This window comes from Clupea harengus, unplaced genomic scaffold (assembly GCF_900700415.2).
Source record: "Clupea harengus unplaced genomic scaffold, Ch_v2.0.2, whole genome shotgun sequence".
Lineage (NCBI taxonomy): Eukaryota > Metazoa > Chordata > Actinopteri > Clupeiformes > Clupeidae > Clupea > Clupea harengus.
The window spans coordinates 1-17,044 of record NW_024880632.1 but is presented as its reverse complement, the minus strand read 5'-3'; the positions used below and the strand labels follow the sequence as shown (position 1 = coordinate 17,044).

At 40.6% G+C, this 17,044-nt stretch overlaps 1 protein-coding gene across 1 annotated transcript; it reads left to right on the top strand.

Moving 5' to 3' along the window:
- Positions 1-6: 6 nt before the first annotated feature.
- On the top strand, positions 7-4,310 carry LOC122132515 (NACHT, LRR and PYD domains-containing protein 12-like). The gene is made up of 6 exons (XM_042707200.1): positions 7-114; positions 766-939; positions 1,139-1,312; positions 1,495-1,656; positions 2,138-2,184; positions 2,625-4,310. Exons 1-6 carry the CDS (start codon positions 71-73, stop codon positions 3,182-3,184), a joined length of 1,161 nt encoding a protein of 386 aa, XP_042563134.1. The 5' UTR covers positions 7-70; the 3' UTR covers positions 3,185-4,310.
- Positions 4,311-17,044: the final 12,734 nt, after the last annotated feature.

The following is a 17,044-nucleotide window of genomic DNA, read 5'->3' as shown; positions in this document are numbered from 1 at the left end:
ACAGTCCAGTAATTCCCCGGTGAAGGAGCTGAACCTGAGTTGCAATGACCTGCGAGATGCTGGAGTTCAGATGTTGTCACAGGGACTGAACCAGGCAAACCTGGAGACACTGAGGTTGGTAATAAAATGGATGTGTAAGTGTATGAACAGCTTCAGGATTCAAGTATCATCAACTGCAGTGTGTTTAAAAAGGGTAACATTGGTTTCTTGTTTTGAATAGATTGTATTCTGGTCTATCAAATGATAATTATAAAAAAACGAAACCGACATAACGGACAACATGAGTTAATGTTTAATGTAAATGAAAAAAGATGAGTTTGAGGTAAGTTAATACATAAGTAAATAATATAAAACCATAAAAATAGTCACTGATCTCTGTTTAGACCAGGGATGCTTCTCTAGAAAGCTTTGTTGTCTAACCACCATCTCAATCTTGGTCGGTAATACCATTGTTCACCGATTTGGTGTTTCTCGATGGCATAGTTCCATCCATCAGCTGCTCTGATCAATGTGTAGGACTAAATTCTGCATTATGTCATTCACAACGTTGTTGCGGCTCTGGTGGTTTGAACGATAAGAGTGGCTGTTTGCGACGCAACTGCTTTTGAAAAACAGTCATGAGTAGGTTGGTATTCCAGCCAACGCTCCAGCGTTCCACCGTCGTTCAGCAGGGGCCTCCGTTGTTACTCACCCCTGATTATTTGTACATAAATCAAATAAAAATATGATATAAACTCACTTTTCACTTTTTTAACTTTTTGACAGACTTGCCAGCTGCAACCTCACTGGAAATTCCTGTAAAACTCTGGCCTTGGTTCTGCAGGCATCAGAGTCCCACCTGAGGGAGCTGGACCTGACCAACAATGACATAGCAGCTGCCGGAGTACAGGAATTATCTCCTGCATTGAGTCACCCCAATTGCAAACTTCACACACTGATGTGCGTACTGGTAATGCTGACATAGAACGTAGAAAAATAGTTCACCCATCTTTTCTAAAGTATTGTATTGCATTATATTATATTATAATATATTATATTATACTGCTTGCATCAGGGCACATCTTGAGGATGTCTGAAGATGTGGCGAACATGAGGTCATTATATTTTAAGATTATCTTTCCTCTTGCTGTCGTTGCAGTCTGGCTGGATGTTACCTCACTGGAGAGTCCTGTCGCCCTTTGGCTGCAGGTCTGCGGTCAGGTAACTCCCACCTGAGACACTTGGACCTGACCAACAACGACCTGGGCGAGCTGGGAGTGGGCCAGCTGTCTGCCGCGCTCGGTCATCAGGACTGCAAACTCGAAATACTGAAGTATGTATCGCTGGCATCGAGAACATTTTCTACAGTAATTTATGTATCATAGCATCAAGGACATGTTTTGTAATCAATGTTTGTTTTCTTAATTTTTTTGTTTTTCTTTGCAAACATTATCATTCATATCATCATTTTTCTTTTGTCCTACTTCCTTTTCTCACTCCTCTTCTGTCTCACAGGCTCTCTGGCTGTCTGGTGTCAGAGAGGGCTTGTGAGCTTCTGGCCTCGGCCCTGACATCAAAGCCCACCTCCCTGAAAGAGCTCGACCTGACCTACAATCATATGGGAGCCTCTGCTGTAAGTCTGCGCTCCAAACTTCAACGAGAGGGGTGCCAACTTAAGTAAGTAGCACTTGTGGACCTCTTTTGTGCAACTTCATTTAACGTTAAAATAAAACATTAAAATAAAATAAAATCAAACTTCGTGCTGATGAATTGAACAGTGACAGTATTTCAATCCAGCATACACCTCCAGCCAATTAAAAGCCTAACCGGTGTGCTACGTGCCCCATCAATGATAAAAAAATATATATATATATATATATATATATACTGTATATTTTAGTTTACTTGACATAATTATTGCAACTGACAACACTGTGTCAACAAGAGTGATGTCTGGGATGCATGTTAAATGCATACTCTACCCATTGAGGCCATTTTATTGCTTTGGCGCTATATAAATACAATTGAAATGAACTGAATATTATATATATTGTTTATTTATTGTTATTATTTTTTATTTATTTACATATGACTTTCTTTGATACTTTTGATACTGCATTGTTGTGAAAAGTTTTCATAATATCCTCTTTCCCTATAGCATAGATAGTAATGCACAACGCTGGATGAAACCAGCTCTACAGAAATGTGAGTCAGTGTGTCTGTCTGTCTGTCTTTCTGTGTGTGTGTGTGTGTGTGTGTGTGTGTGTGTATGTGTGTATCTGTGTCTGTGTCTGTCTGTCTGTCTGATAATAATGCACAACGCTGGATACAACCAGCTCTACAAAAATGTGTGTCTGTCTGTCTGTCTGTCTGTGTGTATGTGTGTGTGTTTGTGTGTCTGTGTGAATATGTGTTTGTCAGTATTTGTGTACCTGTCTGATAATAATGCACAACGCTGGATGAAACCAGCTCTACAGAAATATGAGTGAGTGAGTGTGTATGTGTGTCTGTCTGTGTGTTTGTGTGTGTCTGTATTTGTGTGTGTATCTGTGTCTGTATGGACCCACACACACGCACAGACAAGAGTTTTATTGTATAGTGTTTAGTTTATTTATTTTGCATTTTGTCTCCTGGGTCTTGTGCAGATGCCTGTGAGCTCACGCTGGACATAAGCACAGCCCACCCAGAGCTCGTCCTCTCGGAAAACAACCAGAGGGTCACCAGGGTGGAAGAGGACCAGTTATACCCTGACCGGCCCCAGAGGTTCGACTGCTGCCCCCAGCTCCTGTGTCTGGAGGGCCTGACTGGCCGCCACTACTGGGAGGCGGAGTGGGGGGGCAGCGAGGTCGTCATCGGAGTGGCATACCAGAGTATCCTCAGAAAGTCCCACGGGGCCATCTGCAAGATCGGCCTGAACACCAAGTCTTATGGCCTGTGGTGCGAAGACGGCCACTACGCAGTGAGGTACGACGTTAACGAGACGACATTGACGCCTGCCTGCTCGGGCTTCAGCCGAGTCGGGCTGTACCTGGACTGGCCGGCCGGATCTCTGTCCTTCTACGCCGTTTCGTCGGGGAAACTCACCCATCTGCACACGTTCCACTCCAGGGTCGGGGATCCACCGCGTCCGGGGTTCTCGGAGGCCCTCTTCCCGGGGTTCTGGCTTCACCGGAAGTGCACCGCCTCCCTGTGCCAGGTGAAATGATCGCCATTGGTGATTGGTGCCAAAACAAACAAACAAACAAAAAAATTATAATAATTACACTGTTCTACCTTCTGTTCTGTACCACTGTTCTTCCGGTTTGGATCGGACAAGTGATTTAAACTGCTGTGGCACTCGAAAGGGGACCAGAATCTGTAAGGGAGTTATAAATGAGTTCACACAACCGTAGGAGAAAGAAAGTTGTAAGGGATAATGTCCATCAAGGTGTCACGTTATACAACATTAATGTAGGAAGGGGAGGCAAATCATTTCACATCGCAAAGTGGAGCAGAGTATATCTGCCATTAATTTCGTATAACGAGACACTTTGAAGGCTGTTATACTTCAACTATACCCCGGGTACCACACATTGAATTCAATTCAATTCAAAGGACACAATTGGTTCTGTTTAAAAAAGAAATGTGTGTGTGTTCCACATTCCACAGATGTGTATTCTACCAATGAAAGTATGGTGATCAGACTCATCAATAGTCATAATTGACCTGACAGATGTCACGTTCACCCTAGGCTTTAGTGATATACTTGTTCACTCTATCACCCCCCAGGGGCCAGTGTAGGAATATACAGTAGGTGAAGGCCGTTGTTACCAATTGCTTGTGATATAATTAACAGATTAGGTATTTTTGACTAGACTGCTCGTGATTTGTATTGGCTTTCCCTTTTTTTAATTGCTTTGACTTTTATTGCCTTGAGTTTAAATGTCCTGATATTACATCAAGTGTTAACAACACTATGTCATGATATTATGTCAAGTGTTAACTACACTATATCATGTAGCTTAGTGTTTAGACAGCTGATTTAAAAAAATGTCGGTGTGTTCACTTTGAGCGTGTTCTCTAAAAAGACCTTTTGAATTGGAGAGCTGCTGTTGCTAGTTTGAGTCTTATTGGTATTTGCTTTACACTGTTCCTATATTTGGTTTGCTGTGATCAACTCAGGTGTGTGGTTTGATGCATTTGTATGCCTCTTCTTGATGCACATTACTGGTTTTGTATTTTAAGGACACTATACTTTGCAGAAGAAACTCTCAGATGTAATGTATGAACCTTATCTTTTATGTTCTTTGTTTTTGTGTTTTCATACTTATTTTAATAAAACCGTGAAAATACTGTGCTTATTTTTCTCCCTATAGGATAAGGGGTATGTGCATGTTATCTCCCTATAGATAAGGGGTATGTGCAAGCCAGGTCTTATGGAAAGCCGTCTTGTGTTACATCACTTCGTTGGCATTTGTCAGCGCTGTAAGGCTGTCTAATTTGAGAATTACATTTTACAATAAAACAAATAAATAAAAGCAATAAGACACGTGTGTCTGATTTGCTGGTAGGTGAACCAATCTTTTAGTATAGTGTCATGTTTTGTAAATGTATGAAAGACGCACATGTGGTGAGGTACGACGTTAACGAGACAGACTTACATTTAATCATTTAGCAGACGCTTTTATCCAAAGCGACTTACAAGGAAATTGCATTTATACATCAGGAGCAGTTAGGGGTTCAGTGTCTTGCTCAAGGACACTTACACATTTGGTAAGGAGGAGTGGGGAATTGAACTAGCAACCTTCCAACCACTAAACGACTTCCCTACCTCCTGCACCACTGTCGCCCCCAACGGACTTGACGCCCGCCTCCTCGGGCTTCAGCCAAGTCAGGCTGTACCTGGACTGGCCGGCCAGAACTCACCCATCTGCACACGTTCCACCCCTCCCGGGGTTCTCGGAGCCCCTCTACCCGAGGTTCTGGCTTCACAGGAAGTGCACCGCCTCCCTGTGCCAGGTGAAATGATCGCCATTGGTGATTGGTGCCAAAACAAACAAACAAAAAATAATAATAATTACAGACAACAGCACTGTTCTGCCTTCTGTTTTGTACCACTGCTCTTTCCGGTTTGGATCGGACACTTGATTTAAACTGCTGTGGCGCTCGAAAGGAGACCAGGATCTGTAAGGGAGTTTAACATGAGTTCACACAACCGTAGTTGTTGGAGAAAGAAAGTTGTAAGGGATAATGGCCATCGAGGTGTCCCGTTATTCTGCCATTCATTTCGTATAACGAGACACTTTGAAGGCTGTTATACTTCAATTATACCCCGGGTTCCACACATTGAATTTAATTTAATTTAATTGAATTCAAAGGACACAATTGGTTCTTTTTTTAAAAAGAAGTGTGTGTGTGTGTGTCTTCCACATTCCCCAGATGTGTATTCTACCAATGAAAGTATGGTGATCAGACTCATCAATAGTCATAATTGACCTGACAGATGTCACGTTCACCCTAGGCTTTAGTGATATACCTGTTCACTCTAGCGCCCCCCAGGGGGTGAAGGCAGTAGGTGAAGGCCGTTGTTACCAATTGCTTGTGATATAATGAACAGATTAGGTATTTTTGACTAGATCATGATTTGTATTGGCTTTCCCTTTTTTTAATTGCATTGAGAAGAATAGAAGATGGAAGTTTGTTTAAAAAAAAAAAAACATTGTCAACGTTTTGTTGCTTTTGTGATGAAGTTATTCACTGAAAAATGTAGGCCATTTAGGCCTTCTGCTGCCAGGGCCAATACGTATTTAAACATCTCGGAAATGTTTTACTTACTTGGTAGGTTAGTTTAGTTAAGCAGATTAGTATTGTGCAAAACACAAAAAGTACAAACAAGCTTTTCAGCTTTTACCAGTGCCAACTGTGCTCCAAGCAGGTAATTTTATCATCATGGCACACGAGTTTGGTTTATCTCTATCTGTTTTACACTGTTCCTGTATTTGGTTTGCTGTGATCTACTCAGGTGTCTGTCTTCTTGATGCATATTACTGGTTTTGTATTTTATGGACACGATACTCTGCAGAATGTAAGATGTAATCCATGATCCTTATCTTTTATGGTCTTCATTTTTGTATTTTCATACTTATTTCCATTGGATTAACTGTTACAAAAATAACTGAAAATACTGTGGCATGTTTTCTCCCTATAGATAAGGGGTTTGTGCAAGCCAGGTCCTATGGAAAGCCATTTTGTGTTACATCATGTCTTTTAACATCCTACTGGCATGCCTTTACAACACAGGCACATGCACGTGCAAACACGCATACACACACAAACACACACACACACACACACACACACACACACACACACACACACACACTCACACTCATACTCACACGCACGCACACTCTCACACACGCACACACTTACACACACACACTCACACACACACACACACACGCATGCATACACTCACACACACACACACACACACACACACACACCTTCCCTGAAAATACTATGGCATGTTTTCTACCTATGGATAAGGGGTTTGTGCAAGTCAGGTCTTATGGAAAGCCATCTTCTGTTACATCATGTCTTAACACATCATACTGGCATGCCTTTACAACACACGCACATGCGCGCACGCGCGCACACACACACATACACACACACAAATACACATGTTGTTATTAATTTTCACTGTATAGTCAGTGTCTACATTCAAGTAAAGCTGTCTTATTTAAGATTTACATTTAAAAATGAACAAATAAATACAAACAGTAAATCACTAATCTCGGATTTGCTGGTAGGTGGACCAATCTGTTGGTATAGTGTAATGTTTTGTAAATTTAGACACGGACACGGACACAGACACCTGTACTTCCCGCCCTGTCCAACTCTCAGCACGCTGCTCTTCTACTGAGAGAACAAAGTTCTGCTCCAGATTACAGATTAACCATAACCTCTATATCTGAGTGTGCAGACGTGGCAGTGCACAGACCACCAGGAGTGGACAGAACCACAACCTCGTGAAAAAAATGATCTTCTCTTGTCTTTATCTTCACTGATCCCACCATAAGCAGATCTCCATAAGCAGTATCATCATGGCACACAAGAAGAATAGAAGTTTGTAAAAAAAAAACATTTTCTTTTATGAGATTTTATGGGGATCTGCATATTTCTCATATAGTCGCGTAACATGTATTCTGGATGTATAAGGGGGATGGGTGGGGGTATTGTTTTATTTGTAAGGGCTAATTAGGTAGTCAACAAACAAACCTAAAGTACCTGACACATAAACTTGGCTAAAAACAAATTATTATAATAATGTTTTGGAGGTTTAAATTGCTGGGGTCAAATTGACCCCAAGGATAATAGATGTGAGTAAAATTTGAACATAATAGGAGGGTAAACTGTTACAAAAATAACTGGAAATACTGTGGTATGTTTTCTCCCTATGGATAAGGGGTACATTCTGCAGAGTATCGTGTCCATAAACTACAAAACCAGTAATATGCATCAAGAAGAGGCATCAAACCACTGTATAGTCAGTGTCTCTACATTCAAGTAAAGCTGCCTTATTTAAGATTTGAATTAAAAAATGAACAAATAAATGAAAGCAGTAAAACACTCATCTTTGATCTGCTAGGTGGACCAATCTATTGGTCTAGTGTAATGTTTTGTAAATGTATGTAAGACACACGCACACCTATGCACAGGCACGCCCACGCACGCTATGTACCTGTACTATCCGCCCTGTTCAACTCTCAGCACGCTGCTCTTCTACTGAGAGAACAAAGTCCTGCTCCAGATTACAGATTAACCACAACCTCTATATCTGAGTGTGCAGACGTGGCAGTGCACAGACCACCAGGAGTGGACAGAACCACAACCTCGTGAAAAATGATCTTCTCTCGTCTTCTTCACTGATCCCACCATAAGCAGATCTCCAAGCAGGTACATTTATCATCATGGCACACGAGTTTGGTTTATCTGTATCTGTTTTACACTGTTCCTGTATTTGGTTTGCTTTGATCTACTCAGGTGTCTGGTTTGATGCATTTGATGCATATTACTGGTTTTGTAGTTTATGGACACGATACTCTGCAGAATGTAAGATTTAATCTATGATCCTTATCTTTTATGTTCTTCATTTTTGTATTTTCATACTTATTTCCATTGGATTAACTGTTACAAAAATAACTGTGAAAATACTGTGGCATGTCTATAGATAAGGGGTATATGCAAGTCAGGTCTTATGGAAAGCCATCTTGTGTTACATCATGTCGTATCACATCATACTGGCATGCCTTTACAACACAGACACATGCACGCACACGCGCACACACACACACACTTCACACACTCTCTCTCACACACACACACACACACACAAATACACACACACACACATGTTGTTATTCATTTTCACTGTATAGTCAGTGTCTCTACATTCAAGTAAAGCTCTCTTATTTAAGATTCAAATTTAAATAGTAAATCACTAATCTCTGATTTGCTGGTATGTGGACCAATCTGTTGGTATAGTGCAGTGGTTCTCAAACTAGGGGTCTAAGGACTACGTTTTTTGGGGGTCGCGAATTGATATTGCTGCCCTGTGCATCAACATATTAGGCTTTGGCATGCTGTATAGTCTATCAGAAATGGTGTTTTCTACATCAGGGTGGATAATGAAAACTAATATTGACTCAACAAGCAGTCTTATCATTCAAGATGAAACTGAATTTAGACCTATAATATCCTGTCAAAATGTGTGGGGGGTTGCAAGACTTGGCAAATGGATTTTATGGGGTCCCCGGACAAAAAGTTTGAGAACCAATGGTAATGTAATGTTTTGTAAATGTATACACAGACACAGACACAGACACGCCCAAACACCTGTACTTCCCGCCCTGTCCAACTCTCAGCACACTGCTCTTCTACTGAGAGGACATAGTCCTGCTCCAGATTACAGATTAACCACAACCTCTATATCTGTGTGCGCAGACGTGGCAGTGCAAAGAATACCAGGAGTGGACAGAACCACAACCTCGTGAAAAAAATGATCTTCTCTCATCTTCATCTTCACTGATCCCACCATAAGCCGATCTCCAAGCAGGTAACTGTATCATCATGGCGAAGAATTGAAGATAGAAGTTTATAAAAAAAATAAACATGTCAACGTTTGATGCTTTTGTGATGAAGTAATGCACTGCAAAAAGACTGTCATTTAGGCTTTCTGCTGCCAGAGCCAATACATATTTAAACATCTGAAAAATGTTCCACTTACTGGGTAGGTTAAGGCCCCGTCACACCATAACGTTCTGGTCAACGTTCTATGATGTTAAAGGAAACGTTGGTAATCGCCCATGGTCGCTGGTATAGTGCCAGAAGAGCGTTGTGTGAACGCTGGTGAACGCTGGTCCGAAAATACATTTTTGAACATGCACAAAAGTTCTCACGCGTTCTTCAACTTTTAATTTTAAACGCTGGAGAACGCTGAAGAACGTTTGTGGAACGTTTTACTAACGTTGCACGCGTTTGGCTATCGTTAGTCAGTCGTTACCCTAGCGTTACTTGGTTGTTATTAATCGTTTGCTTTGTAGTGAACGACTCACTGGTGACCTGTCAACGACCACTGAACGGACCCCTAGCGCATGCAGCGTGTGCATGCTATCATGTCATGCAAGATCATTGCATAATATAGCGAAAAGCGTGAGGTGGTCAGCGGGGTACAGTTGGGAGTCAAAGTTAGACAACAAACAAAGCAAATGAAAATAAAATGTTATATTTGTGTCCTATGGGTGTCTTTTCAAACAGGAAAGTAATAAGAATGATTTATCTTGGGGTCTATATAAAAGCAAGGTGGGAGATCGGGTACAGTTGATACAGCTTGATTGTGATATAGCCTGTATTTTCAATCCTTGGTCAGTCACCATCAATGGGTTTAAATGGGTGTCTCAACTGTACTCAGTCTACCCTATATAAACCGATGCTTTTTAAGCAGGGTTCAGTTGATCTTGGGCTACCGTAGAGAACACCCACTATGGAGGATCCAGAAAGACTAAGGAGGGTATATATGCTTGCTATAGCCCAGCATGAAGTAGATGTACTGAACTTGAACATAGCCGAGCACTGTTATAGCTGGTGCTGTTCCATGGCAGATGGATATGATATGAAGACTCTTGTGACATGGACAATGTGTGTGGATGTGTTGATGTTTTCTAATCATGAACATTAAGAAACACAAATTCAGTATCAAATTTAAATAATTTATTTTAGTAACATAGAACCCCAGGAATAACACCCGTTATTTCGTAAATCACAGTAATAATAACAGTAAATCAATATAACATTAAACAATTAAAGGAAATAATAATCATAATCACACATTCACACAAGTGTTAATGCCTGCTCGGCCTCATCCAGGTCCCCCTGAGTTTTGGCTATGATCACCTTCAACTGGAACTACACAGGTAAACAATAAACAATAAGCAATAAACAATTGTCTTTCACTTGTTATTCAATATCGTAGTATTATTATATGAATAAGTCAGTATTTCTGGTGTGTCACACTGTTAAAGAAAGTATTAGTATATTTTATCATGAATGTTTCAACTAAAAGGCTTGTTCCAAAATGCTGTCTGTAAAGTGTGTGTAGGTCGGATTTTGGAAAACACTTAGTGAACCAAGAATGTGAAACCAGATGCCTTACGTGATGTTTTTCTGACATAAGGAGAAGTAAAATTCAGCTGAACAGCACTTATCCTAAGTGTATCCCAGCATCCTGACTGTCATACTGTGTAAACATTGTGTTTGAATAAAGAGACTTGTTTTCGGAGAGGACGACAGACAGAGCCTGGTTAAGGTGTCTGTTCTCCGTCGGGGCCCTGTTCGTAAACAGTCCAGTTCACTTACATGCTGGGTGTCTTTAATCTGCTAACTAACTGTTTAGGGTCTTTTCCCTGACACACACCTCAGATGGGCTCTTCCTCGTGGTGTTGTTATTTGTCCGTGGTGTTTGCATTCTGCTTCCTTGCAGCGTGAGTAGCAGAAGCCCCCCTCACACCTTTTTTGCGTCGTCTTGGCGGCATGATGTTCACTGTTCAGGACAACTGAATCCACTGATTTTCCAGCGTTTTATTCCCGTTTGACCATAAAACCCAAACGCCAGCAAAACACTATTCTGTCGTTATTCACACGTTAGTCACACGCTCAACACGCTCGTCTAACGTTGACTAATCGTTCGTCACACGCCAGTGACACTTTTTTTGTTAGCTTTAAAAAAAAAAGGTTTTCATATTGGCACATGTGACGGGCGGGGTGCGACTGAAAGACACCGCTTTGCCCCGTACTTACGACTGCTAGCACAAACAAACACATATGAACTTGTATACAAATGCATGCACACACATACAGACTGCTATATCATACACACACCGGTTTGAAGACACTTTAACAAAGGATGCTAGGACACTAATCTTGCTTCCAACCAATTATTTTAGTTAACCAAGTGCACCAACTTGTGTCGTTGAATAATTGATAGAATGGATTACCGACTTGGGATTGTGTCATGTCATCGTCTAGCTTGTGGAACTGGGGAAACATTTATTTGGTTTCCCGGGTAATAAGACTGGTGATTCCCTGTAATGACTGTAGGGACAATATCAATGGTCTTCTGTAAGTTCTTCTGTCTTTTGTTGCATGCCTGGGAGTATGGTTCATTACATAGTTATCTCTTTGATCCGTGTTTAGCATACTGAGGAATATAATATTGGTTTGTGATGGGTGTATTAATTGATTTTTGTGTATACCCCTTTAGTTGTAAATGGTGCTGGCCACCTTTCAATATACTGTATGTTCACTTGTTATGTCTTGTGTGGTTGTATGGTATGAGAATGTATGTGGGCACTGAGATTTTGAATTGGGATTTTTCTTTATTTTATTAATATCTTTTTTTTTTATTTTTTTATTTTGGTTTCCTAATCTGCATTTTGTGTTGAATTATGGTTTGCTTGACCATTGTCAAGCTTTGATAAACTTGTTATGAGTGAGTTTTTGGCCACACCCAACTATAGACGGTAACCCGGCGCTTGTCCATCACAGCACAAATAGCATTAGTGGTTTTCTTTTTTTCAAAATCCAAGGGAAAACTTTGAGCCAGAATTTCAGAACTTGGACTATTGGATTTTTCCCCCTTGTTTTCCGTTTTCTTCAGTGTGAGGACATTAATCTGCTCGGCTAAATTGGAGTGTTTAAAATATATACAGGTTTGAGATGACCGATAACAGTTGGAGGGCTGGGATTTATTTGCCTCTTGACTGACCGGCCTCACTGACTGGGTTTTCTTACTTACGCATTTTTATTTATTTTATTTATTTATTTAAAAAATAATGTTTTGCTTGTTTTGCTTTCTCATTATTGAACTGCATAACACCCACAAGAGGGCGATATCATAATATTCCAGAGTGGTGTTTTTGCAGGCCTGAGGTTTTAGTGATATATTTGCTCACTCTATCGCCACCCAAGGACCAGTGTAGTAAATTACAGTAGGTTAAGGCAGTGGTTTCCAAATGTGTCCATATAGGTGTGTTTGTGTGCGTGTGTGTGTGTGTGTGTGTGTGACGTAGGAGATGTTTCTTGTACCCATGAGTCACTAAGCTGTACCCATGAATCCTTTCTGTAAAGAATATGAATCGTGGATTCAAATAAAGAATTTAAATGTGTGTGTGTGTGGTTGTCTCTCTTCCACAGATGTGTATTCTATCAATGAAAGAAAGGCGATCATACTCATCAATAGTCAAAATCACCTGACAAATGTCAGGTTTTAGTGAACTAATTATTCACTCTATTGCAACCCAGGGCACAGTTAAGGCCGTTATTTTCACTTGCTTTGATGATGCATTCCAGGTGCTGTGGGTAAAAGTGCCTTGTTCTCTCAACCAGTCTGAGTTTGTCAGAACGTAATTGATCACCACACATCTAATAGGCATCTCAATAATGTAAACTCCAGGGCAACTCTGTTGATATCCTGCTTAACGGGATAATAATGCATGCCATAATCTGTGCATGTATTCATCCCTAGATAGATATCAATCCTGAGGTTGATTTCTCTGGAAAACCACCAATGGAGCCTGCCACTAAAACACATCTGTCCACTGAGAGAGGAGTGGAGGGTGCCAGTCAAAAACCAGTCCCTGCTCCGCCCAGCTGTGTGTCCATGAAGACAGACAAATTCTTAATGGATGAACTTGGGTGAGAGACTACATTATATTTTCACAAAGTAACATATCACCATTGATTATGTATACGTATTTGAGAGACTACATACATTATATTTACACATGAAGTATTTAATACTTCTTGAAATAACATATCACCATTGAATATGTATAAGTATTTAATATATCCTGAAGTTTGGAACCATGCATCTTTAGGTGTTTCTGTCTGTCAGTTCTACTTTGCTAATTACTTATCGCTGAATCTATGCAAAAATACTGTGAAGCTTAAAAGTCTTATTTCTTTATATCAAATTTACTTGCAGATTCACTTGAAATAGACCTACATTTTCCAGCCTATTTCAGCATAGTTATGTACCTCATTTTGAGTTCCAGTAAGCATCCTCTGGGGGTGTTGTTTTTATGTCTGGAGGACAAAATCTCAGGGATCTTTTAGGGTAATTCCCCACAAGACCATAATATTCCCCACAGGACCACGGTATCCTCCAAGGGTTAAGAAATGTTAAAAAAAAATATGACATTCCCAGGAAAACAAAATTAACTAGCGGACAGTTGGAAAGCAGCCTATAATACTGGAGAAAACTGGCAAAGAGGGTTGACATCTATGTCAGTACTGGGACAAAACCTGGGGTCAATTACAAAGCTCCAAAGATTCCACACCAAAACTATGGAAATTCCAATACCACCAACAGACTGTGAAGCTTAAAAGTCTGATTTCTTCATATCAAATTTACTTGCAGATTCACTTGAAATAGAGCTCAAATTCTACAGCCTATTTCAGCATAGTTAAACATAGTTATGCGACTCATTTTGAGGTCCATTATTTCATTGTGATGTGGTGCTTAAAGTCAGGTTGTTCCTTCTTTTCAGGCCGAAGTCAGGCAGACCACCATCTCCAGTGCCCAGCTGTGTGTCCATGATGAGCGATCACTCCACTGGAGACCGTCCAAACATGGCAGGAGAGTCTGTCCCCTCTGGTCCAAGGTCAGTGACTCATTTTAGTGGCTATTGCTGGATAATCCAGTCAGAATGTTAATTAAGGAGCTGATTCCCAAGAGGTCTTTACGTTTCTTCTTTTCACTTGAAAAAGACCTCAAATTCTCCAGCCTATTTCAGCATAGTTAAACATAGTTATGCGACTCATTTTGAGGTCCATTATTTCATTGTGATGTGGTGCTTAAAGTCAGGTTGTTCATTCTTTTCAGGCCGAAGTCAGGCAGACCACCATCTCCAGTGCCCAGCTGTGTGTCCATGATGAGCGATCACTCCACTTGGGACCATCCAAACATGGCAGGAGAGTCTATCTCCTCTGATCCAAGGTCAGTGACTAATTTTAGTGGATATTGCTGGATAATCCGGTCACACTGTTCTCCCACCTTTCAGCTTTTTATTCGTGCACACAGTGGAATCACCACTAGACAACCACTTGCTTTACAATGTCAACAGGCATTGGGTTGACTAGCTCCTACATTAACTAAATTACTACAATAGGGTGGTCAGATACCTGGTTAAAAGTAAGCCTTCTTCATTTTGTAAGGCACCTGCACACAAAAGTGTAAAAAAAATGGCCAAGTACCCCCCGCCCTCTCTCTCTCTCTCTCTATCTATACTGCCACCTGTTTTACCGGAGGGACAATGTAGCAAGAACACAACACTGCAGAGTGCCCAGCTATGAAGATCTAACTTCAAGAAATGTAAAAAACCTGAGATATTCACAGGGAAATATTAAAGGGGGCAGAGGGAGAGAAGGCTATTATAAGGGAGAAAGCTTGAAAGAAAACAAGAGGTTTGACAGATACAGAAGTATTGACACAGAGCCAAGAACCATCCAAAACACAAAAACCTTCAGAAACGCTCTTTCCAACAACAGCAACAGATGGCAAAGGTCAAAAGTCGTATTTCATTATCTGAAAATGACTTGCACATGCATTTGAAATAAACCTCAAATTCTCCAGCCTATATCATCATAGTTATGTGCTTCATTTTTAGTTCCAGTAAGCCTCCTCCATTTTGTAAGGCACTTTTGTAAGGTACTTCCACTTAGTACTACTACACAGAGCTGCAGGTGACAACTAGAGAAGGTAAATATGAGTGTGTATATGGGATGAAGCATCAGTGTGTCACAGTTACAGGTGAAACCCATAGAAGGTATGCATGAACTTTATTGACTGTCACTAGACTAGCTTTCATTCTAACACCGAGTTGCAGAGATGATGTGTTGGTACAAGGTAGCTGATAATTAGCTCTCTTTCTCTCTCTCTCTCTCTCTCGCTCTTTCTACTACTGCTAATATTTCCTCCTCCACAGCTTCAAAACCATCATCATCAGCTCCATCTTCATCATGGTCACTGGCATCCTCCTCTTCCTCCTCCCCACAACTGCTTTCATCCTCGACATCTTGCCCATCATCTTCACCAGCATATGGTATGGACATGAAGTTATGCTGTGCATCTAAATGCATTCATTGCTTACACTAACTTCTGCAAAGACAACACACTCCAAATGCAGACGTATGTAGCTTAATTAAATTAACTCAAGATATGTATTTTACTGTATAATAGTCTTAGCGACATGAAGTCATTTATACGTTTTACTCCCTATAAGTTAATCAACAACATTCATTACAAGAGCTAGTCAAACGAATATAACTTACTCATCACAAATATCCTCAGGTGGGTCAAGGCAGGGCTCAAACTGGATACAATTGTCCTCACCATCTTCAGTACTGTATGTATGAAGTATGAAAACAACCCAACATGTGGACTTGTTTACTGGTGAAACTGGGTGTTTTCTCAGGTGTTCTTCCTACGTCATGACCCAATAGCAATCGCTGATTTACCATGCGTTTATCATATGAATAGCCCTCATTTGCTAATGGGTGCGTCGTTAGCAGCTGTTTTGTCACTCAGAGACTGAAATGTGCAATTTTAGTTATATTTTCCTTACAAAGTGCCAATTTATTTTTTGTAATTTCAAACTGTATATATTTTAAAAGTAAAAGATTCAAGGTTTCTGGGGTGTTCTTTTCATGACTCTAGGACAAAAACTTGCAGAGCTTAAAAGGCATTGACAAAAAGACAAAAATGTCCCACGGCAGGGAAATCGTCACTGGAGGATTAAGGATGAACTAATATTAAGGGAACTGCAACGGTATGGTCGGCTGGTTTCATCCATCAAGAAAATCCCGCTGGGTTGTAAATCGCCCCATCTAAAACATCTAGGGCCTCATTTACTAACAGGATTGTGCCCATTTCAGGCGTAATTTCTGTGCGAATAGCGGGTAAAGACATAAAACCGTATTTACAAAGGCAGCGCACTTGAGTAAAAGCACAGATTACCGCTGCTGGGAGGGTATAAGGGAGAGTGGGTGTTCATCGTAAAGAGATGGGAGGAGATGTGTAAAGTGCGCCTTATTATGTATTAGTAACGAAACAAGAGGTGTTTTAGCATGACATATCAGCTGCTAAATAAAAACTAAATGCGTGCGAGAAATTTGAAAAATACAATATACTAAATCAGTGGCAATTTTAGCCTGAAATTTCTGGTGGGGCAATTTTGTATGACGTCATGTCACCATCACAAAAATAGAGGTAGCTGCTTATTATTAGCAGTAGGCCTATATAGACCAGTAAGATATGCTATTGGCTGCATTTTGAGTGCCAGCAGGGAGCAGAAATCCTATTTCAAATACATTTCACATGCTTCAGCGCGACACAAAGATGTTGCCTATAATACAGCATTAAAGTAAAATGATTGCAACAAAGTAAAAAGATTAGACACATAGCTCAAATAACTTGCATAATGTATTAAGCTTGTGGCACACGTGTGGCATACAATATGAAGCA

Excerpts from the sequence above, each read along its gene's own strand:
- LOC122132515 (XM_042707200.1), top strand. The coding sequence starts at position 71 with ATGTTGTCACAGGGACTGAACCAGGCAAACCTGGAGACACTGAG. Across the intron at positions 940-1,138 it reads TGCAAACTTCACACACTGAT|TCTGGCTGGATGTTACCTCA; the intron begins GTGCGTACTGGT and ends CTGTCGTTGCAG. Across the intron at positions 1,313-1,494 it reads TGCAAACTCGAAATACTGAA|GCTCTCTGGCTGTCTGGTGT; the intron begins GTATGTATCGCT and ends TCTGTCTCACAG.